We start from the raw sequence: 27,335 nt of genomic DNA on the forward strand, positions 1-27,335 counted from the left end.
AACAATGCTGTAATTCATCGGAAACAAAAATCAACTTGGATCAGAACTAAGTTGCCTTTAATATGGTTCAAAAGTGGTTAAAATGCAACCATGTCAAATAAAGAAATTTAATTAGAAAGCTAAAAAAAAGTACAGGAAACATTTTATCAGACAGTGCTGGTGATCAGGAAGGGAGATTTTCTTTTGACACCCAAATTTAGAAGCAAATAAAATAAAACCATAAAGGCAAGTGACAGAGGAAATAACTCCCTTTTCTTTTCTACAAATGATAAAAGCATTAGTACGGAATAAAGCAGTGCATGTAAATAGAAGTGAATTGAATTTCCACTTCATTTGTTGAGGTTTACCCCTTTGAACTATGAGATGCAGGCCTTGGAGAATGGGTGTTCCTTTTTCCACTGATAGAGCAGGAAATCAGAGGTTTAATTAACCATTATTATAACATTTGTCTCACCTATTTCTTTTTTTCTTTCAGTAATAAACTGCCTGACATCCTGGAAAAAGGACCAAATGAAAACCTGAGAAGAGTTTCTTAAAAGCTGTGAATTGTTATAAAACAAACTGACCCTCAACCGGATCTATCGGAAGTATGTATTTCTGAAGAGGGATTAACTCTTTGATGATAAATCAGCACTTTGACAGAAAATGTACAGTCAGGTAATACCTTATCCAACCGTACTAAGGATTTATTCAGCTAAACAGATGGAGGCTTCAAAGTGTTGGATCCCAACAACTTCAACTTAGCTCAGCAGCCTGAATCCCACTGATTAAGAGTTGTTTCGACAGCTGTGCCTTAAGCTGAGAAAATATTCACCTTCTTGGCAAATGTATGCTATACTGCCACCAATGAGATAATATTGCTACTAAATGTCTAATTTCAATTGGAGTCCTTGTATTATTTGGGTTAAGCAACTAACATGACTGAAGATCACTATCCTGGTAGCTGAAATTACAGTTGTTCTTGCAAAGTTCTGTCTTTCTTAATGTCAAAAATGAGGAATGCATCTCAAAGCTGAAAAGCTGGCACAAATAAAAGATTTGATGATAGCTTGTGGTGATTTCAATGTCCCATTTTTGGGGTTGGAGACAGTTCAGGAATTCATGGCTGCCATGATGACCATCGCCATGGGTGAGATCATTACCAACCCAAACCAGATATCTGGCATACTGGATTTGATCTTCATATTGTGGGATATAAGATATGGTCTGATTCTGAGGAATTTTTCTCAGTGCCTTATTGTGGAACGTTGTAAAAATAGATTAACGGGAGCTACCAGCCTCCAAGGCAGAATGAAATCCAGCAGGTTTTGACAGGTTCTGGAGATTTTGAGTAGTTTGGAGAACCGGTAGTGGAAATTTTGAGTAGTTCGGAGAACCAGGAAATGCCACCTCTGGCTGGTCCCAAAGTGGAGTGGGAATGGGGATTTTGCAGTATCCTTCCCTGGAGTGGGGTGGAAATGGAGATTTTGCAGTATCATTCCCCTGGAATGGGGTGGGAATGGAGTATCATTCCCCTGCCATGCCCATCAAGCCCACAGAACCAGTAGTAAAAAAAGTTGAATTTCACCACTGCTCCAAGGTAACTGCTGCTGGAAGAGTAGATAAAAATAGTGACCAGGAGAACATTTCTTCACCTTTGACTGGTATATCACTTGCAGCCTTACCTGGAATAGAATGCTGTGAGGATGTTCACTCAAGTTCTCATTATATTACTGTAATTCATTGTACCTGGGACTGCTCTGGAAGATTCGTTCTCCAAGCTTGTGGGTTGGTTTCCGAATGTTTCGTTACCAGGCTAGGTAAAATCTTCAGTGGAATTTCAGGGATGTCAGTGTCAGTGTTCTTTTGTTTATAAGGGCTTCAGGTGAGGTTGTGTCAAGTCTTGTGGTCTACACTCACACTTGAAGCCCTTATAATTAGAAAACACCTGACACTGACATCCTTTAAATTAAGGATATTACCCAGCCTGGTAACGAAACGAACCTTCACCCCCACAAATAAAATAGTTCATAAACTCTGAAGTATGTAGCATTTGGAGACATCAATCAAAATTATTACTTACTGAGTGACAACTGCAGAACTTGTGCTTTTGACCATTTTATGAGACTGTTCATCCAACCCTGAAGATTTTGAATTGAAGTTTGCTGCTAAATATTTTTTAGTCAATTCTGATTCTGTTCCAATGGAAGCCAAAACTGGCATAGATTTAGATTCAGATGTAGCCAAAGTTCCAGTTCGATCTGAAATGTATAAGAATCCAGCATTTATGTTACGTGTTGTTCACATAGCTCAAATCTCTAAATATTTTTAAATAATGTTTATACTGGGCATAAAACTGTGGATCATTTATATCATTTCTAGTGTTCAGATCTCCTGCTAATATATTCCCAGCTGGGACTGGGAGTTTAGCCTTGGAAATAAGGTAATTAATTCCACTATATAATTCACTATTTTTGCCAAGTGTCTAGATACACTATATAAGTACTGTGGACAAAGGAATATGCTTGTAATCAAATAGAGCTTTTTCTCCAAAGTTAGAGTCATGACCATAGTGACTTAGTTAACTAGACTTAGAGACTAGTTAAGCAGGTGCTTTGAGGTTTACCTGCAAAGGTTATCCTTTGACTACCTCTGACCATTCCTACTTTTTTCAAAGGATACTGCTTTACAAGAGTAGCTAATGAAACTCAAATCAATGGGCCACAGAGATGTTTTCTACAACATTTTATCAATCTAAACTACATATTCCAAGAAAGATTTTCTGTTTATTCTATTAAAAAAGAGGCACTATTTTTTTAAAAAAATTAGTAGTTGAAAAAGGGTTTTGGTCTCTTGTACACCAATATTCATCCAACAACATGCAGTTTTCACTTTCTCCCTTCATGTTTGTATTATTTGGATATGCATGGTAATGGACCAGGAAAATGAGAGAGGGAATATGTTTGCCAAAAAATAATAATAATAGAAAACTTATTTCCTGGCTACTTATTTTTTTATTTGCCATTTTTCAAGACAACACCTTCCTAAGATGGCTTAGAGAAACAGCAAAAACCTATAGAGTGCAACACTTCCGCATAGCAATTTGCATAAAAAATAGTTGACGATGTTGCGGAATGTGGTCACCAAGTTGCTGAATGGGACACCTGGCCCTAAAGATAACATCTTTGAAGAAACAGCACTGGTTTAACAAATGGCTACTAATTGCGATTTTATATTTTAATTATGATATATAGTGGGACCAGGACAGCAATAGATTGTCTATCCCATTAAATTTATAATCTTGGTTGATCGCCGAGGTATTGGGGAAGATCCTAGTAAACATGCTGAGAAATTCTGAATGCTATCGGATAGCTTGTTATTCAGCAGCCCTTTTCTGGAGCTGTGCTCTTTTCTTCTTCCTGAAATTTAAGAAGTGCTTTTCTATATTACATTTAGGCAGCTGCTGAAAACTCAACCTCTCTCCAGCTACAAATGCAGAGTCATTTTTCCTTCTTTCCCTCCACATTTTAATGAAGATATTTAGTTGAATATTAGTTTCACATTGCATTAATTACTGTTCTATTATTATAATTAAAAACTGCTTCAAGATGGTTCAGCATAAAGATTTACTAATTAAATAATGCAGACATAGTAAGAATACATGGAGAAGGAATTTTACTGATCATTGAAAAGATCTTCTATCCAACGGTAGTCAATCTGATTATGTTAAATTTACAGAAAGATGCTAAATGGGAAACACATTTGTCTAGCTGCAAACAGCCCTTTAATTTACCAATCTCAAATGATTTCGGACTATGTTGTTTTAGAAACGTTCTTATCAAATGTCACAAATATGTTAATGTGTCAGGCCATCCTGACATCCCTTTGCTATTATTAATATGATATCCAACTGTTAATATATCTGCTCATCTTATGAACTGGAAAAGTTCCTATTAGTTGAAAAAGTCACAGCAGCTTTTATCTCAATGTCCAAGGAGTAGAAGCTTGCTTAATCCAATAGTTTACTAAGCAATACTGTGATGTTAAGAGCGCAATTATTATAAGAACACAAATTAGGTGGAAATGTGATCAGAGCTCTACCTAGTAATAAGTGTTTGCATATTATAGTTTTGTAAGAAAAACATGATCAGTGGAGTACAATTGAAAAGGTAACATAATCCAGTTGCAGGTTCTAAAAACATTACTTACTGCTACTATCTTGATCAGTTGTCACTTTTCTGAGCCTCAGAATTCTATCTAATTCTGTTTCATTACCATATGTGTCAAGGGATTTTAAACTTCTGGAACTTGCAGATGTATTCAAAGTCTCCTGCAATAAAATATAGCAGTGAAAAATGACCAGTATGAGAATCAAGATAACTTAATGGTAATTGTAAATAAACCCCACGCCATCTGTTTCTAAGGTTTCTTCTAAAATTATAGACCAAGTTATGGTCTATAACATATTGCACATAGAGTCTGGATTATGCCTACATTCTCTTGAAAATGACTATGGGGAAAAAATGAAAACACAGGATAAATTTTAAACTTGGCACATCTTTAAAGACTTAAAGCAAAACAGCATTTAATTCCCAATGTTTCCTCCAATTAAGTTAAATCTTGCATTTTGTTAGTTCTTTGAATTTAACAGAGCAATCATATTATTAGCAAATCAGTCCTTGCTATTGTGCTCGGGCCACAGATCTAGTAGCAAAGCAAATAGTAAAAGCTGTTTTGCATCACGCTTGAAATGGAACAAATGAATATCACTTTGTTTACCACAATTATACAGAGGCCAACATAAAATGCATAATTAGCACAGTAACAATATACATATAAGTATTTTGCTTTATGTCCCCCGATCCTATTCTTCCCATCTCACTGTGCTAATGACTAGGCTTGTGAGCGTATTAGAAGTTGGTTTTTATAAAGTGCTCTTTTTAATTCCAGTACAGAAGAGATGTACAAGTAGCAGATTAGATCTTATTATAGCTAGTACTAAGAACTTATTCATTCTACAGGTTGAAGACCCACATTCTTTCTGTAAAAGACCCACAGAAACTGATAAAATTAAGAGACACCCACAGATCTTATGATATCTGTCTGCATCTTTTTTTAATATATGCCAAATATCACCAAGTTTTACCAGGGGAAAAAAATTAATAGTTGGCATCCCTGCCTCTTTCCATCCCATTTCCACCCCTACCCTGCCATATCCCAGTCCAATTTACCAGTATTCCTTTTAGTTCTTTCACTGCACTCTCGCTGGGTTTGGGCACCTCTGCCTGTAATTAAAAACAAAACATTCATCTAGATAATCTGATTTTGCAGATACTAACTAAAATATTCAAGAGTCAGAAAGAAAGAAAGAAAGAAAGAAAGAAAGAAAGAAAGAAAGAAAGAAAGAGAGAGAGAGAGAGAGAGAGAGAGAGAGAAAGAAAGAAAGAAAGAAAGAAAGAAAGAAAGAAAGAAAGAAAGAAAGAAAGAAAGAAAGAAAGAAAGAAAGAAAGAAAGAAACCAATCTACAGAAAGAAAAATAAAAGTAGGATTCCAAAGGAAAGTATCTATTTTGAAGGATAAGGTTTTGGAACGTAGCAGTTATATATAAGTTGGGCAGGAAGAAGAAAAGCAGGCAGAAAGTTGGATGGGTTTTTTATTGTGTGTTTGGAATATTTTTTTTATTAAAAAATGAAAGTTCTAATAGCTTGTTCAAATATGATTATATTTAACAGTAATAATACAGAATGAATCACAATGCTGGTGATTTCCATTCTCCCCTGAAACTTAACAAAATCAACTTCTTTTCTTCAGAGTCAGCATAAGAGCAGTTGAAGAGGCTCTGAGACAGGTGACTGACAGAATCCACATTTTTTATTAAAAAGTATTATCTATAAGGTTTCTATTTAAATAACCAAAGTCATTTTAAGCATAGACATATTTTTTGCTACACATAGCTTACTCTATATGAGCTAAGAGTTGATCCAACTACCAGGATCAAAACATTGTATTCTGAGTACTAGAATCTTATTCAAGTCTAAAGATTCTTGAATCAGAAAATTGGCCAATGGCTTCTTAATATTGATGACCCTACCTCAATCTAAGCAATGACATAAAACCCTGTCATATTAAAATAGCAGATCAGAATAGATAGGATATTCATAAAACGAAAAGTTCAATCATAAGAAGGTGATAATCAATTTATGTAGAAAGTAACCCCTCTCCCTCATTTTTATGTAAATTAGTATCTACCAACCTTTGCCCTAATACGGTTGGTTTGATTAACAGGTCTAAGATGAACTCCTTTTTTAATTCTATCCATCATTTCTTCCACAGCTTGTCTCTTCAGATCCGTTACTTCTCCTGTTCCCAAAATAAAGTAAAAATAAATTTTAAAAATGTGCCTACTTGCAGATAAGGTTATGTCATGCATCATTACAAGCTGAGTTCTTTTAATACACAGTAACTAGAAGTGACCTGGTATTTGTCCTGTAGGACCCCTTAAATTTGAAGTGAAATAAAAACAAGAGAAGAGCTGGCAATAAAATGATGTTCCTATCAATGGTTTTTGTATGTATAATTATTCAAAAGATTTAAAATAGATAAAATAACTTGGTTTTAAACAAAGTAAGACTGAACTTGAAACAAGAACTGTACAAATGATCATGTTATTGCTAAAATGTATAAGCTTTTTTTTTAAAATGAAGATTCTGAGCTCAGTTGAATATCAATCTTTAAAATTCTCTGAAGCAGTGACATGGATTCAATTTTCCTCAGGTTATTATCAATCTAGGTTTTTCTTTCCTACTTGGAAGTTTCTTCCTTTTGACCAGGATTCAAGGAAGTAAATCTTAGTAACAGTGGTGGAAAGATTTGACTATATGTGTATCTATTTTGGGTTCTCTATTCGATGAAGTCTGTCTCTGAATATTTATTTCCCTTTTTTTGCTACAAAGAGAAACAAAAATACCGTCATCTATGCTACCTTTACCCTTTATGTGACATTTCAGGAAGAAGTGGGAGTACAGAATGAGACTTTCTCAGTTTCAGCCATTTACCTCCTTATTTATCAGAAGATCAGCCAACTGGAGAAGATCAGAGAGTGTTTTATCTTGTTTTGTGTCAAGATAATTGAAGGGAATAGTAGTAGGAAAGTCATTATACACCTTCTGTACCTAAATCAAGCTCTATAATATTCTCTTGTATTATTATGCTCTTGTCCAAATGGAAGGAAGGAAGGAAGGAAGGAAGGAAGGAAGGAAGGAAGAAGAAAGAAAGAAGAAAGAAAGAAAGAAAAGAAGAAAGAAAGAAAAGAAGAAAGAAAGAAAAGAAGAAAGAAAGAAAAGAAGAAAGAAAGAAAAGAAAAATAGCTTGCCCCGAAGGAGTTGAATTTGCTCTGTTTTGATGGTATTGAGAAACCCAATGGGAAGATGCTCCTGATCTGTGAGAACAAGTAAGACACCAGCAAGCATCTTGGGCCTTGCAACTGCCCCATTGGAGAAGGAAAATATACAAGAACAGCTTCTTTAAATTCTATTTAATTTCATTGTACTATGTGCGATGACAATAAAGTAGCAATAGCAATAGCAGTTAGACTTATGTACCGCTTCATAGGGCTTTCAGCCCTCTCTAAGCGGTTTACAGAGTCAGCATATTGCCCCCAACAATCCGGGTCCTCATTTTACCCACCTCGGAAGGATGGAAGGCTGAGTCAACCCTGAGCCGGTGAGATTTGAACAGCCGAACTGCTGAACTGCAGTCAGTTGAAGTAGCCTGCAGTGCTGCATTTAACCACTGTTCCACCTTGGCTCTTAAATAAACTAAGTAAACTAAGCTTATCTTGTCTTAGCTTAAGGCCTCAGTCCTAATTGTTGAAGGAGAGCAAAGAAAAAAAAACATAAAATAACCATGATTTTTTTTTGTTTATTAAAGAACAGAGCTCATCAATATCTCTATTATTCTATGAATAGGCCTGTTAAACCTGGGCAACAGAGCCACTATCCTCTTTGAAGAAACAAGAGATGCTTTCAACCTTGGCTGCCTACCCAAAGAAGTGATAACTTAAAAGCATATAACAATTTAAATGCTCATTTGGAATCCTGAGGAAATAATTATACAATTTCTTAGGAAACTGGTGCTTGAATTTAATCAGTGAAAGGGAAGAATTTCGTTCAATTAGAAATAGAAGTAGACACAAAAATTATCAAAATCCTTTGCTCCTGGCAATATTCAGTGTTTCCCAAAACAAAAGAATGGAAGCCCTGAGCCAAGACTTCGGAGGGCTACCAAGCAAAATAGTACATATATACAGAAATCTAACATAACATCTCTTCTTCCTTCCTTTCATCACTGCCACTTCCTTTACTCTTTCCTTCATTCTCTCCAGAATATACTATCTTCCATCCTCTCTCTGTCCTCATGGTCTTTGTTAATTTAATCTTTAATACACTTTTTGTATCTATCGTGTTTCTTTACTATCCTACTTAAAACCCTGCAGCTCTCCAATCAGAATGGATTATGATATCTATATTTAAATCTATATAAGGAAGGCTTGGTGGGAAACTACCACATTAGCATGTGGAAGAGTAGCACAGATTGTTTTGTAGGGCAAACAATTTGATATGGAGAAGACCAGACAGCTTGGCAGTCACACCTGGCCCCTAGGATTGCAAGTTGTTGCATTGTGAATCCCACAATAGGAATGCTTTTAATTGCAATTCTAAGGTCTGCCATAACACAATTGCACTAGAAAGAAAGATGTTCAGAATGTGATGCTGTGATTACCTGATTGTTCATCACAAGGAATCAGTCTGGAGAAATCAGCAGGTAGAAACAAGGTTACGCATACTAATCAAACACAGAAACTCAGCCTGAGTATATTAGTAGGCTGTACTTCACAGCGGAATCTGCTCCCTTGGGATTTAGAAATGTTCTGTTTTACATTTTTTGGGCCCACCACCACAATTATTCATAGCAAAAAACAAAACAAAAACCCATGCTTGTTTGTATTGGCTTTCAGTGAATAGGAATGTTCTTAAAATTGGTTTATTTTATTCCAAGTGCCTAAAAGGCACAATATTGTGCTGTGACAAAAATAATTCATTTAAAATACACTATACCTGATTGTTGCTGAGAAGAGGCCTTTTCTTTTTTGGTCAAGTTGCTATTTGGATGAGACTTCTTACGAATCATTGACATTAGAGACCTTTCAGAAAGAGACGATGAATCACACAGCTTTCTCTTGAACACGACCCCAGTACACAGAGCTTTTTGGATTTTAGACCCCTACAGTCCCACTGTCACAAGGACATAAATACTTCTGGGATTGGGGCCTGTTTCTATGACATGACTTTGTGAAAAGAACTGGCATTAACCCACAAACAGCTAGTGCTTTTATTAACAAGTGTTCAAACATTGCCAGGTTGAGACAGAAATGTCGCACCTCCTAAAAATACAGCTTGTGTATCATTTGTTTCGCTACTGCTGTTGTCAAGGCATAGTGAAAAACACTCAAGATGTGAATATTAAAAAGGTAACATGGCACGGTGACATGTGTGACAAAATAAAGCTTTCGCACAGAATAAAAAATTGAAGGGTTAGAATGTTAATGTGACACATTACTCTCGAGAGAACAATATTACTCAGCGGGGTTCCTCTATAATGTCCCCTCCTTTCTACAGTATGTGTTTGCTGGAACAAGCCTACTGATAAACAAACAAAATGAGAATGGAAAATAAAGCTCTCACAGTATCTATGCTTGCCATTCAATCTCCAAAGCATGATATTAATTTTAAACAGGCGCTGCCAAGTCAATATTTAATAAAATATGAGGTGTTTGTTGTCATTTCTTTTTTTAAAGCTTTTAAAAGGGAGAAAACATTGTTATTAAGCATGTGAGCCAGTTTTCGTTCAGTATCATTCAAAATGTTAAAGAACAGGTAATGAATGCACAAGTCCAGAGATTTTGAAACATTCCCAGCTGCCTGCAACATTTAGAAGATAAGTACAATTTTAGAACTGTGAGAATTCCTTCAAAGCATAAAACTTAACTTGTGTTACGGTGTCATGCTGCTTACACTGAAAGAGGACAACGTTTTTGTTTTTTACATTAAATAATTAGGACAGTTACCATTCTTTCAAGCTTTGATCCAGTGACAAAAATACAATACCCATTTTACATATATATACTAGATAAGATAATGGATGTTTTGCTGCCCATCTTACTTTGAAGCGACTCTGGGCAGCTAATAGCACTAAAAGCATTAAAATAATTAAAGATAAATATTTCTAAAATCGAAATGGAAATGACAATAAAAAATAGAATTATTAAAAGGAGGGAGTAGCAGGATGTGCTGGGTATTACCCATTAAAGTTGCTAGAATAATGCCCTTATCGCTTCCATCTAGAGAAATCCTTCCTCTACATAAAATTTTCCTGAATTCACCTTTGATTTTTTTCCCTATCTCCCTGATTTTTGTGTCTTGCCTGTAGGTTTGCTTGTGTACCTCTGAAACCTGACTGCATTTATGATTGACTTATCTGAAGCAAGTACACTGTTACTTCCACTTCATCAACCAAGTCTTGTCTATTTGTTAATATTAAATCAAATATAGCTGGTCCTCTTCCATGTCCTAAGTAGGAAGAAAGTTTTCAGCAAGACCAGTCAGGAATTTTCATACCAAAGAAAGTTTGTTTCCTAGCTTGGCTCAAGGTAATTAGTTACCCATCACTACTACTGCATGCTTCTTTGAACAGGAATATAAAGCATTCACATCTGCTTCTTGGTAGATTAGCCAATAGTTGGCACTAACAGTAGCACTGCTTTCATTTGTCATTCACTTTTTAAACCTATATATTCTCAATAGTGTTTCCAAATTTGCTCACTTGAATTTTAATATATAGAAACTTTCTTACTTATTTTCTATCAACTTCTATCTCTCTTTTTCAACCATGGATATCATCCTATTTGATGTTCATTACATCCATGGTATTGGCCTTCTGAATGATGATCAGACAGTAACAGCTCCAGTGACATACGGAGCAACTAAATGATTCAAAATTGGGAGTGTGCCAAGGTTGCACAAGTTTATTTACCATATATGCAAAATACATTATGAAAAATGCTCCAACAGAAGAAATAGAAATTGGAATTAAAAGTTGTCAGAAGAAACATCAACAATAAGTTGATAATAGCAGAGCATAGCTGAAAGTGAGAAAAATTTAAGAAGCCTCTTACAGAATGTAAAATAAAGAATGAGTAACTTACCATATTTTTCGGAGTAAAAAAGAGGCTGAAAATCTGGGTGCATCTTACACACTGAATACAGCATTTTTTGCTTCCTGAAACCCTGTCCCCTTCACCAAAATGGCCCTGCATAACTTTAGGAGACTTCCAGAGAGCTCCTAGGAGCTGGGGAGGGCAGAGATGAGCAAAAAATGAGCTGTTTTTTCCTCAATTTTGCCCCCCCAGCCCCCAGGAACACAAAAGATGGCCCATTTTTTGCTCATTTTGGTGGGACACCCACCCAGGAGCACTCTACAAGCCTCCTAAGGGGTATTCATGCCATTTTTTTTTTAAAATGGGTTCGTTTTTGTGAAAAACAGGCCATTTTTAGGAGGTTTGCAGAGTGCAAAAACTTTTTTTAAATATGCCTCTTCAAAACTTTGGTGCGTCTTATACTCTGGTGCGTCTTATACTCCAAAAAATACGGCAATCTGCTGCTCAATCTTGAAAAAAAATAACTAAAATAATATCAATGGGCAATGCCAAGCCTGTGTCAAATGACAGGAGAGAAATTGAAAGAGACTTCTTGGGTCTCTACAAGTCTTGAGTGACTGTAGCCAGGAAATAATGTAATGTCTGCTATTTGGGAAAAAAGACTATGACAAATTTAGACAAAATATTAAAGAACAGAAAATCACATTGACAAAAAGCTACATCTTATCGGGGCTATTTTTCCCCAAATGTAACATGCCTATGAAAGCTGAATTAAGAGGGACAAAGAAAATATGATGCCTCTGAATTGCTGTGTTGGAGAAAATTGTTGAGAATATCATGGATTGCAAGAAAAACCAGGGGAAGTAAAAACAAGACTACTCTTTGGTAAGACTAATAATGAAATTACAACTTAAATATTTCAAACACCTAATGCTAACACAAAAGTACTGAAGGAAGCACTGATGTTTGGAAAAATTAAAGGCAACTGAAAAAAGGCCAACAGAAGGCAAGGAGATTAAAAACTACCACGGAAGACATACGTATGAAATTACCAAAACTCAAAGAAGCAGTTACTGACAGAAGAACCTGAGAAAATGATGTTCATTGAGTCACAAAGAATTAGAAGTGACTGAATTACAGGGCAACTGAAGTCTGCTTTGCTTATTTCCAATACTCTACCCATTAGTGTTTATATACTGAATAAGATGAATTCTGTGACCTAATGTTTTTTACTGATTTTTCATTGAATGGTTGATTAGCTCCTATTTATAGTAACTCTCTCACTGCCTTCTAAAACACAAAGGCCTTTATCTAAGAGTCTTACTTCAGAGTTTTCATCTTTAACCACCCCAGGATTCAGTTTAAAGACATCCTATCAAGTTCACCCAGGCTTCAGCTGAACACATTTTCACCGGTCTTATAAGACACAATCTTGTAAAGGAGGAATATATATTGACTGATCTTTCTAGCATGAGAAAATCCCTTTGACTCTTTTGTCCTGATCAGTGCAGCAAAGAATGTTTCTAGTCACAATATTCTGGTCTCCTTGAAAGAATCAAATCCATGAAATTTGCTAAGTAATACCACTACTTGATGAAAATGAAGGGTTTGGAGGCATTGGAATGAAGCCACTACTTGGAAAGATAGGCACAACCAAACTCAAAGCTTTCATTCTGGAGAAAGAAGAAAGCCAAAAAGAGCTTAGCCTTGGTCTCCATCTCTAAGAAATTTTTCAAATTCCTTTTTTGGATTCACATTTCTTTTCTCAGTCCTTGGAAGCACTAATGTTACAAGAGGTGTCCTTCAGCTGAATGTGTGTTTTTGAAGTAAAGATGCCAGGCTGAAAAGCATTTGAGTGGATATTTCCCCATAGAAATGTCTTTTACCACCAAGGCTGGATGAGGGCCTGCTTCATTCACTTCATCAGAGATAGATGAAATGTGCATCTTTCTTGGGCACCAGTAGGCAATGCTGGACAAACTGCTCCATTGTTTGAATTTAAGATGTGGATCACTAGAAGAAAGCCTTGTTCTTCTTAAGACTATTCAGCCTTGTCCACATCCTTTCCACTGACAGTGCTGCAATTCTTTAAAACAAAGACTCCCCAAAGACTCAGAACTGCTCAGCTGTTGGCCCAGATCACCTGAAGATGTTGCACAAGGGAGAAGATGGCCAACAGGTCTTCAGAAAATGTATGCAGGATTAGCAGCTTTTTGGCATACTATGGATAGGATACAAGCTTCTTGTACAGAGGTGAATTCTGACACATCTAATTACTCCGTTATATCTGCTAACTAGAACAGAGTCCTCAACCCCCAGTCCATGAACCAGCCCTGGTTGGTGGCATGCCAGAAACTGGGCCATGCAAACAAATGAAGTCCCATCTGTGGGATGCAGGCAGCATGCAAAACTATGTACCGTCCAGCCTGGGGAAAAACCTCTCACCACGGAGCCAGTCCCTGGCACACAAAAGGTTGGGGGCCACTGGGGGTATTTAACTGCAAGATTGTCTTCTTAGCCTAGTGAAGACCAGAAAAGGCCTTTTTAAAAAACGCCATGTTATGTGAAGTTTCAGAAGGAACTCTAACTATAGCACAGTCTAAATTGAAATACCATTAATATATATTCACTGAATGATATAAAATGCATCTTTTAAAAGTCCATGCTTTGCTATTTTTAATGTTATAATTTGCAATTGTATTATTGATTTGATTTCTGAAATGGCAGTCCTAGAAAAAGGCTCAGCTGATAGCCACTTGATCTGGGTATAGAAAAATTCAAAAGAAACTAAAAGTAAAAAGACAATGCCGGCATTGGCCTTGGAATAATTAAAGGACAAGGTTTTGTGTGGAATAAAAAGGCTTGAATATTAAGTACATGAAAGTCCAGATTGATTTAAGAATCAGAAAGATGCACATAAAAGAACTGTTAAATAATTAGTATCTATTAGTAGATGGCTGAAGTAATTTAAAAGCAAGGCCAAGACTGAACCATGAAGGAAACTGATGGGAAAATAACTTGATTCTTTCACTTAAATCTATACATAGTGTTTATTCCAAAAAAGAGAATGATGTTATCTAGTTGGGTAATGAAACTTCTGCAAGCAAACAACCAAGGACAGAGAACACTAAGGACTCCATAGTATTTATTGAAAGCACATACTTATCCAACTAGCATTGAAACACGTCAATTTCATTACCATAGCAGACATGGGAGAACATGTCAAATTTTCATTAACTATAATAGTAAGCTGTTACTTCAATAGGATAAGATAAAATGTAAATTTGACTGTATTTTCATTGCAGAAGATGCACAGAATTGTATTTCTTCTGGGAATTTTTTTCTCCTCTATTGGTACGTAGTCTTTTGCCTCAACATTGATATTATCTTTTAAAATAACTGCTGTAGTAATAGCATGTCTTGCCTCTGCAAAGAAGCTGAAGGAATAGTAGGAATGGTTAGCTGCTGCAAGAAGAATGCACAGGCTGATTATAAGCAATGGCATGATGAAGCAGCAAAAATAATGCATTGGAAGATCTGCAAGAAATACCATTTGCCTTCAAGCAAGAACCGGTGGGACCATAAAATAGAGAAAATAATAGAAAATGAGCTCTGGGATTTTAGAATTCAAACTGATAAGACACTTGCTGCATATCATGCCAGACTTAACAAGTGTTGATAAGAAAGACAAAAAAAAATCTGTATAGTGGATATGGCAGTACCTGGAGACAGCAGAAGAGAAGAGAAGGAACTGGAGAAGATAACAAAATACAAATACCTGCAAATAGAAATAGAACGACTGTGGAAAAAGAAAGCAAAGGTAGTATCAACAGTAATAGGTACTGATGCAATCCCAAAACAACTGGAGTACTACTTGAATACCATCGGCATTGACAAATACACCATCGGTCCATTGCAAAATGTAGCTTTACTTAGAACATCCTGCAATGATACTTCTAACACAGAGTGTCAAACTCACATTGTCACATTTTTTGTCACATGACATATTGCGACTTAACCCCCTTTCACTAAACTGGGGGTGGGCATGTCCAGCACATGATGCATCTAGCCCATGGCTAGATGCATCACACGCCTGTTCTAACACCACAAAACATCTGCCTATCCTAGGTCCTTTGGGAAGACTCAATAGGTGAATTAAAATGCCAAATCCAGTCTGAACATCTAGCTGACTGATGAAAGTTTATAATGATATAATAATAAAGCCACCCAAACTTTTAACAGATTATTACTTTAACTTCAGTTTTGCATTAGTGTAATCAGTAGGGGCTGTGGGCGGGATCTCTCTTTCCCAATCGCCACAGATATGAATCAAGCCTGGAGAAGGAAGTGAACTAGCATAACACCACGCTGCCCACGCCCAATCTTCTGAGTTGATCCATAAGGACACCATGGTCAATGGTATCAAAATCTGCTGAGAGATCAAGTAAAGCAAAGATGATGCACAATCACCATTCTGCTCACACAATAGGGAACATCCAAAAATACAACCAATGTCATTTCTATCCCATATCTTGGTCTGTATCCTGACTGAAAAATACCCAGATAACCCACTTCATTCAACGTTTTCTGAAGCTGTTTTGCAGCCATCTTCTTAAATTACCTTCCCGAAGAAGGGGAAGCTATATACAAGGGAAGGTTGTACAACAGGGCCCAGCAATAGCTTTTGGAGGAGCTACCAAGACTTTCTTAAGAAGTAAAGGAACAACCCTGAGAATGCCAGCAATACTCTAGACCAGTGTTTCTCAACCTTGGCTACTTGAAGATGTCCGGACTTCAACTCCCAGAATTCCCCAGCCAGCATTCGCTGGCTGGGGAATTCTGGGAGTTGAAGTCCGGACATCTTCAAGTGGCCAAGGTTGAGAAACACTGCTCTAGACATCTCTCTTGTTTTAATTGCCTTAGCTCTTCCTTGAGCCATGGGAAGTATTAGCATCCATGAGAAAGAAAAGGTTATATAGGCGCAATTTGATCCAAAGTCTCTGTCATTCTCTTATTCCAAGCAGTGACCAAACTCCAGATGAACTGTGCAGCTGATCAGTAGGAACAACCAAAGTGCCCTCTTAAACCCATCTGGGTTCTTCAACCACCCAGGGTAGAACAATGTAATTGATCCAGCCTCTTTGAAGTGGATAGTGGCGCAATAGAATCCCATGGTAATCAGGACATGATCTGACTATGACACCAAAAGTTGCACCAATTTCTAATCACATACCTACTGCTCTGACAGAGACAACAGATCTGGTGTGTGACCACTGTCCTGGGTCATAGGACCACGGCCATCATGGTGGTCATGAATACCTGATCCATCTCAGGCCTCCACCCTCAGAGAAGGCAGATTAAAGTCCTCAAGATAACAAGTCCAACAGCAATCCCAACTGATCCCTAGAGCCCAATTTAATTAACAGAGTCTCACATCGGGTGCCATGGGGGCAACAACCCTGAAAACCCTAAGTGATTTTCAGATAACAAGTTACCACCCTTTTCTCAACCCAGGATCTTGATAGATTAGTCTGTAGTCAAAAATATTTGGAACAGAGATAGCTCAATTTTATTATTAAATATTATATTCCCTTAGTCGTAATTGGAGGATGCACCTGTGAAAAGGCTGGCTTCAAGCTATGGATAGGTTCTCTTTCTGACATCTTTTCAAAAATGTTCTCATACCCACTTTGTCTTTCCTCATTATTTTGATACCCCTCCTTTTCTTTTCCCACAGCAGATTATGACTTTTATAAGCTTGAATGGACACAGTCAACAGAAATAAAGCAGTTGATTGCCTATCTTGTACCATCAGCTTGCCTCAAACTCATTACACATTACATTACATATCAAACTTACATTTCTATGATTCTTCTTAAACTTCCAATTCAGAGTAATACACACGTAAGTCTAGGCAATGAGTTTAAATTGCAATGTGCAATGCACTTACTTTATTGGATTAGGAGGAGGAGGAAGTGGAGGTGGGAGGGGTGGAGGTGGAGGTGGTACTGGATTCTCTGACCGATGTACTCGTTTTTCAAGCTCATCAACTGTATAAAGAGAGAACTGAATCTTCACTTAAAAGTACCTATGTACATATATATTTAAAAATGCTAAATAAAAAGGTAAAATAAAATCAATTTTTGTAAAATAAAATCTCTCACTAATCGAGGGGCTAATTGATGTTAAAAGTGAACATTTATTTTTTTACCAAGCATCTCTAGAAATTAGAGTGCTGAATATTTCCCATCATTATCCTAGGCTTTTACCCAGTTCTGTATATATAGACACACTATGATCCTGGAACAGGCATTCAAGAAAGGTGCTGAGTGAAGCCTCTTCTTGCTTTAAAGCACTTTCAATCCAAAGCAATGCGCTGACTTAATATCTCGAGACCTCCATGTTATTTTTTTACTATGGTATCACCTTCTGCTAAACTACACTGCTAACTGTGAAGATAATTCTAGATCACCTGATAGGAGATAATAAGACAGAAGCAACAGCTTTGATTCTTAAACTGACAAAGCTTAGTAGTGATTTGATTTTGTGTACTCATATTTTATAACAGTCTGCTTCGGTCTTAAATAACTCCTTCAATAGTACTTTTTTTTTAAAAAAAGCCTCCAAAGAGTTATTACTAGGTTCTTTCTACCCAGTTTTTGATTTGCTAAACAATCACTATTTTTGGTATTCAGATCATAACTGAATTGCGAAGTCATTATGAAATGCCATCATGCTGCAATATAGTCAGTACACACATTTAAGTAATTTATTTCAAATCCTGCAGTAGTGCCTGGGCAAGTCTCCTTAGCAATTTCCATAGGTTTTCCAGTAACCTTACTAGCCTGCGATTAATTTAACACACATCACTAGAGTTTTAGGACCTTGCACAAAGGCATTTGTATGTTTTTCTTTTGACATTTTCCATCCACATAATCCAGCTGCTTTAGGATAGTTAAACATTACTTCCCCTGCTGGTAACTTTATTTTGAATTTATTAAGAAATGGCAATCTTAGATAAAGAGTAGTAAATTACAGTTTTTAGCACTTAATAGGTACGATGCTGTAAGCTGGTCAGGCACCATCCTGGTAAATAATTCTTTGGTAACAACTAAATCACAGTAGTTGATTCACACTGTATGTATTTTAAGTGGTTTTGTCAGTGCTTCTGCTGTCTTGTTTTAGCCTATAAACTGGACAAATAATAGCCAGCAAGTCAGACAGCTTCAACAGTTAGATAGTGAGGGGTAAATGTTTAGCCTGAAGTGCAGGGAATTAGCCACACAGTTCCCATGGATTTTAGCCATTAACACCCATGGGAGTTGCAAAGCTAATTTCTTCTGCATAGCCTTTGACAAAGCATTTAGTTTTTAAAATGTCAATCATATGAAGGCTCATAAAACAACAGGGGGGAAACAAAACCTTCACATCCATGCTTTCCAACTAACTGTGAAGTTCTAAACATTTTTTAAAAAAAATATAATCATAATTTTCAAGGACGAATACCATTTTATATTTTTTAAACCTCTTCGTGGCTTTCACTTCTGGAGTGTTCCTATTCAGGTACTACAGAAGTTTTCTTTTTCACTGGATGCTATCATAAATCACAATTATATGTCAAAACATTCCAAGGTCAAAACCTGGCAAATTGAACTTCTGTTCCACTGAAACTAAAGGAGTTGGTCATTTGTAATCTAAATCCAATTGATTTCAGTGGGAGCAAAATGCAATGAACTTAATCTGGTTAAATAACAGTAATGTACCAAAATTTACTGAAGAGTCTTGATGTTTTGGCTGCAAATGTAGCTTAACAACACCCATTACATTGAAGACTGCATGTTGAGAAATAACAAAGTAAATCAATGTTAAGCACAAATGGCTAAATTCTGTTAAGAATATGTTAATAATATTTAGAATATCATCAACATGAGGTTCTAAATATCTAAAATTATTTTATTTATTTAGCTTACCTGAATGCTTTAAGTTTTTAATTTGTTCTTCAGCACTCTGACACTTCTCCTCAAATTCTTTTTTTTCTTCTTCTAGAAGTTCTAGTTGTTGTTTAAGGGACTTGATTTCTTTGCGCAAAACTTCATTACATAATTGTTCCTCCAATTCTTTAATCTAATATTGACAAATACAAAATCACAATGAATATCTAATATATGAGTGACAGGATTGCCACTGAACTAAGCATTCCTCAAAACCCAATTATTTAATTTTTGACACAGAATTTAATTGTTCTCAATTTTATTGTGTAATAGTTAATATTAAAGGAATGTCCTAGAAATCAGTGTGTACATTTATGCCATTTATTCAAAACCATTTATATGATTTTTAATTTCTACAGTGAAATAGTCAAGATTATTTATTTTGTCTTCCATCACTACATCTTGGTTCTCCCAAACATGACCCAGATCTCAAAGTAGTATAGGGATTTGTGGGCAAGGAACAAAAATTCAAGAGAGGAAGGAAAAGTCAAATTGCATGCAGTCTGAAAAGGCAAGCTAATATATTATTCTTTAAAAACATTATTTGATTTAAATAAAGCATTATAATTTGGAATTGTTTGGAAAGTACCAGCTAACATCTGTGTGCAGCTTTATGTAATAATAAGTTTCCAGAGTGGCAAAGATTTAAGATGTAAACATCACTTGGAAAGATTTTTTTCTTATTAGTGAAAAGATCTGCCAATTTACAGAAAGACAATTTAATAAAAGAAAAAGAAGAAGGCTCCACCTTAATGCACTTTGGAGATATAGTTGCTTTATAGGAAAAATAGTTCAGATGCTAAAATTCTTGTTTCTTCTCAACAAATCTTCCTAAAGAGACTATGAGATATGCTAAGAAAAGAGTAGTTTTTCATTTTAAGCAGAAGCCAAGAGTCTGACATTTAATTTGCTACGCAAAATGACTAGCGAGTTCCTAGTTTTATATTAAAGCAGATTAATTTCCTTGAGTTGTTAAATGATTCATTTTTAGACAATTATATCACAATTTAAACTTGAATTGAGCATCTGAATAGGAGGTGGTTTTAAGCATTTGATGTTCAGACTGCCCAGGAAACTAATCCATCTGGCATGCTTCTTTATTTAGTAGAATCTGATTCATCAGTTTAAGATAGTGTCCAAATTAAAAAACCTCCCTTCCAAACCAAAAAGTGGTTTTGCAAGTACCTTAAACAGTATGGATGCACTTTGGTAAGCATATACTCTGGGATTATGTCCTGCCATATATTCAGAATACCAGCATGGTCACCGCATGGTTACTGCTGTGTTGCAATATTTTCAGGGTGGGCTTATTTTGGGGGGAGTGCTTATTTTAGCAGATGCGCTCAAAGGCCCGATTGGACTTATTATCCGTGGAGGTCTTATTTTCAAAGCAAGAGGTTTACTCAGTTATGGAAGGCCATGTTTACAGTGAGCAAGCTTAACTAATTAACATAGAGTATTGTGAGCAAGCTTAAATCATTTACATATTGCGAAGGCCTGATGAAGAAATATTTGAATTCCAAAGCAACATAAAATTTGATGCTTAACATTATCTTTGAGAAACATTTTTTACACCTATATCAAACAGTCAGCTTTGTAAGTAACAATCTACCTGCATTCAGCCTAATCCATTATATCAGTTGGAGATATTCTGCATGGAAACTAAAATAGTAAATGTCTATGGTGAGAGCTGCCTTCTTACCTTCTGCTGGTATTGCAATCTTTCTTCCTCCAGCATTTGAGTCAGTTTGGCATTTTCATCTAGAGCTTTTGAAAGCTGCTCATCAGGGGTGGAGTTTTGTTGCAGCAACTGACTTTGCCGTTTCAACTTATTTTGTTCAATAAACATCTACCAAACACAACCACAGAAAATGTCAATTATATTATTTAATAAACTGAGCAGGCTGCATGGAAACATTAGTTTCCTTTTAGAACAACCTAGAAGTCCAGCTATGTCAGGCATCAGAAGACTGCTTGTATAATTTCATCGACTGCTTTGAAAATATCTCAAGTGACCAAATAAAATATGGAGTGGAGACAATCCCTAAAATAGCACCAGAATAGAAAATGCACTTAATTTTCTTGCATTTGCATCGAGTTGTCAGTGGGATATATTCTATGGAAACACTGAAATACTATTGGAAGGAATTAGAAGGTTTCAAAGCAGTAGAGCTTCAATTATGAAAAGTATTTAATAAAATTCAGAATGTGTAGAAATGATTTGATAAGTATGTTGGGATATTGGATACCAGAGTACACAGAAAGGACTTTGGGTAATTAAACATATGATTTGATTTCATCTTTCTATGTAAGATATTTAAGAAATCTTATAACAACAAAATGTGTTGGTTTCACTTACTGTAGTTTCATACATATCTTGTTAATGAACAATGTGTTAGACAATATACATTTATTACAAATTATCAGAAAGTAAAGCAATTATACTTAATCTGAGGGAGCAGTTCATCCCGATGGAATTAAGACTATCCCACCTATGCTGCAGAAGAGGCATGCTCGCTTTCTCTTCTTTGTGGTTAAACAAATTTTATCTGAATATTTAACTGTATGAGTCTTATTTACTAAGATTTTAATATTTAAATGGTATTTTAATTATTTGACTGTAAGTCTCCTAGTCTTTCCTTCATGAGATAGCATAGAAGTCAAATAAATAAACAAAAAAAGATTAGATATATATTGTAAAACTATTGTTTGCTATGTATAAAATCTTTTGTTTTTTACAGCTTCCCTGGTCTAAGAGGAGTGATTGCATATATAGTGCAATATATCATAAGGGCACTATGTTGGACCATAATGCTTTACTAAACAAATTATTATTATTATTTCTAAATTGCTGAAAATTGATCCAGAAGGTGGTTAAAGAAGAGACACATTTTAAAATTACTGCCTCAGAAATAAAATGTCCATTATTTATGGTCCATGTTGTTTATTTACCAGATAAAATAACAATCACAGCAGGCTGACTGATTCATACCACCCTTCAATATAATGTTATTAACAAAATACAAAATCAGATACTTGTATATGTATTTATTTACTGGGGAAAAAAATCTATGCATTGCTTTGAAAAACGCTCCCTATTACTTTCCAATCTCCTGTTTCTAGATGGGAAAGGAGACAGAAGTGAGCAATAGATTTTGATTCCCATACTAGTCTACCTAACAGATAGTTCATTGTGGTCACGAAGACCATACCAATTGCTTAGATTTGGGTGAACTCCAAGCGGAAGCACAGCCTGCTTTTCTGCTTGCACATTCTTAGAGGTCAGTGTAACTGAAGCAAAACTAAATCTGATCTTAAATAGGGAAGGGAGGGGAGGGGAAGTGACAGGAGCTCTTTCGGGAACTCTAAAAAAACCACCTGGAGTTTCTACAAAAAGTATTTAACCCACAAATCTATGCCCATTTTCTTTCTTTCCTGATAACAGCAATTTAATTATTTTCTGTAGAGAGACATTCTTGGTATGTAAAGCAGATTCCTCTATATTCCGAAAAGCTAAACAAGATCAGACTAGTTTAGTACTAGTTAGTAGTTGAATTAAAGACCATCAAAAAGCTTTGTGAAAGTGTCTATGAAATGAATAAGAGTGAAGGAACTTGAAGGAACTTTTATTTTATAGTTTTATAAAGTACTAGAGATCACACACACTGACTAATCAATCGTCAGTCACTAGGAGATTTATCAGTGAGTCCCAATTTAATCATTGTTCTAAGTTTGCGTAGACCTGTATTGAAATAGAGATATAGATAGATAGATAGATAGATAGATAGATAGATAGATAGATAGATGGATGGATGGATGGATGGATGGATGGATGGATGGATGGATGGATGGATGGATGGATGGATGGATGGATGGATGGATGGATGGTCAATTACAGTTTTGGTTGCAGCTCTCATGATCATGTTCTTTAATAATCTTTCTGGTAAAGTATCTTAAAACCCATAATAATTGGCAAAAATAAGCTGATCAGTGTTTACTGATGGCTTATTCATTAGAAAAAAAATAAAGTCTCCTTTTCTTGACCTAGGGGGAAAATCAGTGGCAGTTATTGGAAGTCAATTACATTAGCTAGTTATTATCAGTAACTTTAGATATAACTTATCCTATTTGAATTAGAATAAGTTACATGATAAGTGAAACAGGTTACATCAGGTTCCCTGAAAATAATTAAAAATATTAGATTACTTTACTGCCGATATCTATTTTGGTCTTTTTCTCTGATAAGTTAAATTTCCCATTATGTTTGGCAGGTGATAGATTCAAGTTTCTAAAGATAAACACACTCGTACCCTAACCTTATCAATTCCTGCATATGACAGCTGAAACTATGGAATGTTACATTAATTATGGTTATACTGTGGAGCAGGTGTTTTTCTTTCTTTTTTTTTTCAATATAGATTAGCCTACACATAAGAACCTTTCTGTAAGTGCAGGTTTTTCAGTCCATTTAGAAAGATATTAAATATTAATGGACCAGCTATTACAAAGTAACCTAAAAACCATTAATGCATCTAAATGAAGAGTTACTATAGAGCTTATTATTAATACAGTGCATTGATATCTCTGAATCAATAGCATGCAATCTTATTATGAAAGGAGCAAAATTCCTATACAAGAAGGTCATGGCTGTCTGGAATTATAAGCATTTTTCTTCACAATTACAAAAAGCAGATAACAGAATTTGACCTTTCTGCATGCAAATGTTCACTGTAGAGATTTTAAATACAGTGTCTGCTAGTATTTACTAGGGAACCGATAATGAAAAGGACACTGTAAGTAACCAAGTTAAAGATAGTCACTATAGTTTAAAACTATTATCTACATAGTACATATGGAATTTTTCTTTTTACACACATAAAGAAAAATTGAATTAAATGATAAGAAAGGAAGCAAATTCCTTCTGTCTTCTCCTTTCTACTTCCAGTATTAGATTTCATCCCTGTCCTTATTATTTTAGACTACACAATCATTAAAAAAAGTTATGATGCCAGAATATGCCATCATATACAACCATTAACACAGCTAATTGATTTTACGAACAGTGTCTTTTCCACAAATACGGTATTTTTTCTCTTCATCACTGTTAAAATGGAGTTCACGAAGATGCCAGAATTTATTCTTTCTAGTATGTTAAAAATATATCATTTTACCATAAATATAAAACAAAGTCAGTGAACTATGGACATTCTCACAAGCTTGAAAAATAATGTATTCTGCTTCTGGATGAGGATCTATTGAGGATTAGATGTCCCTTCTTTTTAAAAGCTCCAATAAAATTATATATTGTTTTAAAAAGAACAATTCTGTAATTGGGAGGCTCTGGAACTAATTAGCTGTTTTGACAGGGCAGGGAAGACAAATTATGAAATATGAAATGACACAAACCGTACCTTTTTTTGTATGTAAGGGATGGAGCTTGAATTTTGATGTCATTGCACATTTCATATTCTGAAAAAATCATGGCTTAGAATGAGAATTATTAACACCACTGGTATGATTATTGCTTAATGTTCCCAATACAATCATCATTCAGTCAAGCCCTTTGCATTATGAGTTGAGGGAACAGAAAATAAGGATGACTAGGACTTCTGAGGAAAAAATAGAGATGGCTGTAATGTAATGAAGAAATGGCTCTTTGTAATTTCTCTCTGGACAAGGAGAGAACTTGTGATTACTGACAGTGTTCCTTATGAGGAGACCGAAAAATCAGCTTGTTTGGAGATCTGGGAGCTGAGAGTGTAGCTCTCTTTTTGCTCAAACTACAGCCAGCACCTTTGAAAAGGTTTGTAAACTTCCTTTTGTAATGACTTTCAGAAATGGTTTATTAACTGCTTTTCAGCCATTAGGAATCTTTGAGTCAATAGGTTTTACAGCAATGGGTGAGTTTCCTTCAATCCTTAGTCAATGAAGTTTTAAATAAAAGTTCAAGGACAATTGTTTTCTCTTGGAATAAACAGTAAAAGGTTAATTAGAATCTTGATTTTGGAAAGATACACATTAAGAGTCCATAGAGGTTTTTAAAAATGATTTTGGAATCAATCATAGGAATTCTTCCATGGAAAAATGCTTTTGTTTTGAATTCTCTTTAAAAAACACAATAGGATGAGGCTTTGAGGTTGAACACTAGAGGGAACCAAGAGAAACTAAAAATTACAATTAAAGGAGAACACTTACACTTGATTCACTAATACAGAATGAAGCAAACTCTATCATTAAAAGATATTTTAGAACAATGAACCAACAGTTGAATTTTAGGAATTTCTGCCATTCTATGACTGTGTTTAAACTATGCTTCGGAAGAGAATAAGTATTTTCAGGCAAGATGGAGATTGATTTGAAAGTGGATTTAAAAATAATAGGCTACAAGAATGATATGGAAAAAGATGATATACTGGACATACAAATAAAACCAGTCTTAATAGTCAAAAGGGATAATATACAAATAAGAAAATCAAAAGAATGATCTGGATAGTTTTTCTATAGTGGATTTGCCAAAGAGTCCTGTTAAAGCTGTGAAGAATTTTATGAGAAGAGACAATGAAAAAATGAAAACAAATCAAGCTCTAGGACATTATCTTAATGGACTAAGAATAAAAATTGTTCAAAGTAAAAGAAAAGAATATCCATTTTTAAAAATCATTTTTTTACAATCAAGGTTAAAATATGTTGTTATCTCTGGTAACTTTAATGGACTTTTGCTGATCAGGACTGAACAAGGCTTCAAGGTTGTCTTAAACCTTCTATGACACAACATCACGGTATTCATGAATTGTTGCTTTTCCATTATATGGACCATCATATGTTATGGTCAAAATAGTTCTCAATTTTATAAACATATCTATTTTCCACTGGATATTTATTTTCCAAATAATTTACAGGAATAATGAAATACTGGAGGGTTTCTAAATGTTTAAATCAGCTGATGAATTATTCAAGTTCAACCCACCCCAGAAGTAAAACCTGATTATGTCAACATTGCTGATTTCATTCTTAATGATGTAATCCATAGAATAAATCCTCTATGAAACCGATTCCACCTGAACACATTCCACCTGAATCATGGGAAAACTAAATCTTTCATCAGGATAAAACAGTATTTCTAGGTCCTTTGAGAAACAAGAAGTACAAAAGGATGTAGCCCATGTCCCTCTATCACGACTTTAATGTTATAGTTTATTGGAGTACTGTAAACTACTTCAAACATTTTGGCACAATAGACACTGGTATTTCAATTTATGAAACATTATTGTACATAATTAATAATAAAATGAGAGAATATGGTACTTATCTGCCTGCATAGCAGTCTCTTTGAGAATGTACACTGATTAATGATTTAAAAAACCATCTCATGGAAAAGAAAAAAAGTTAATTTATGGGTAGGAGAGTCAATCTCAATGTAATGCAGTATATGCCATATGTGCAATTCTGGTATGAGCCCTGTCAGTTTAAAAGGAATGGGCAGACAATACATTTGATACTAAAATATTGGGATTCAGCACAAGAAGCTGGATATTGTACACTGGATATATTGTTAAAATATCTCCACCAAAACGTCAGAGAAATATGGTCAAGGTCAAATATAGATAGAAACTCCCCAAGTAACCATAAGAATAATAAACACCTATTTACTGCAGAACTGGAGAGTTTTCATCTGAAGACAACTTCGCAGAGTGATTTTTATTAACTTATTATTAAATCCATCTTTGTACTATCACATAGCCTGTATAAAGTATCAATTTATAAAACAGAGAATTAAAGAGAAAAGAGTTGGCATTGAAAAAAAAACATTGTTTCTTTAGAACATTGTTAAAAATGCTTGCTATGGTCCGATCAGAAAAAGCTATTAACTTCCATACCTCTTGTGCAAAGTTTTCTGCCCTCTTCCGTAAGTTTTTTTCCAGCTCAAAGTTGACTTGGAGTTCTTCATACTCGTCTACTGCTAGTACAGACACTATGCGAAATGAAAAGGAAGGTGAGGAGGAGGAAGGGCAGAGAGTTGCAGCAGCGGTGGTGAAACAAAACACAACCATGAAACATGCCATGAAACAAGATTATTTAAAGTGTAGTAATATGGCTGTAATGAAGATATTTTCTTCTTTTCTACTACAGTGTTTGAAATGTAATTAATT

At 35.3% G+C, this 27,335-nt stretch overlaps 1 protein-coding gene across 1 annotated transcript in view; it reads right to left on the reverse strand.

The window, feature by feature from the left end:
• The window catches only part of SHTN1 (shootin 1), an 82,233-nt gene that overhangs the window by 10,905 nt on the left and 43,993 nt on the right, over positions 1–27,335 (reverse strand). Inside the window, exons 8-16 of the mRNA XM_087725872.1 lie at positions 27,063–27,157; positions 20,888–21,034; positions 19,165–19,318; positions 17,145–17,244; positions 9,096–9,181; positions 6,233–6,339; positions 5,211–5,264; positions 4,189–4,309; positions 2,063–2,240 (exon numbers count right to left, since the gene is read on the reverse strand). Of these exons, the coding sequence (XP_087581998.1) occupies positions 2,063–2,240; positions 4,189–4,309; positions 5,211–5,264; positions 6,233–6,339; positions 9,096–9,181; positions 17,145–17,244; positions 19,165–19,318; positions 20,888–21,034; positions 27,063–27,157 (1,042 nt within the window). The remainder of the gene's footprint in view (positions 1–2,062; positions 2,241–4,188; positions 4,310–5,210; positions 5,265–6,232; positions 6,340–9,095; positions 9,182–17,144; positions 17,245–19,164; positions 19,319–20,887; positions 21,035–27,062; positions 27,158–27,335) is intronic.

Source organism: Thamnophis sirtalis, unplaced genomic scaffold, assembly GCF_051295495.1.
Source record: "Thamnophis sirtalis isolate CommonGarterSnake01/CBP01778 unplaced genomic scaffold, rThaSir2_p1.2 scaffold_11, whole genome shotgun sequence".
Taxonomy (NCBI): Eukaryota; Metazoa; Chordata; class Lepidosauria; order Squamata; family Natricidae; genus Thamnophis; species Thamnophis sirtalis.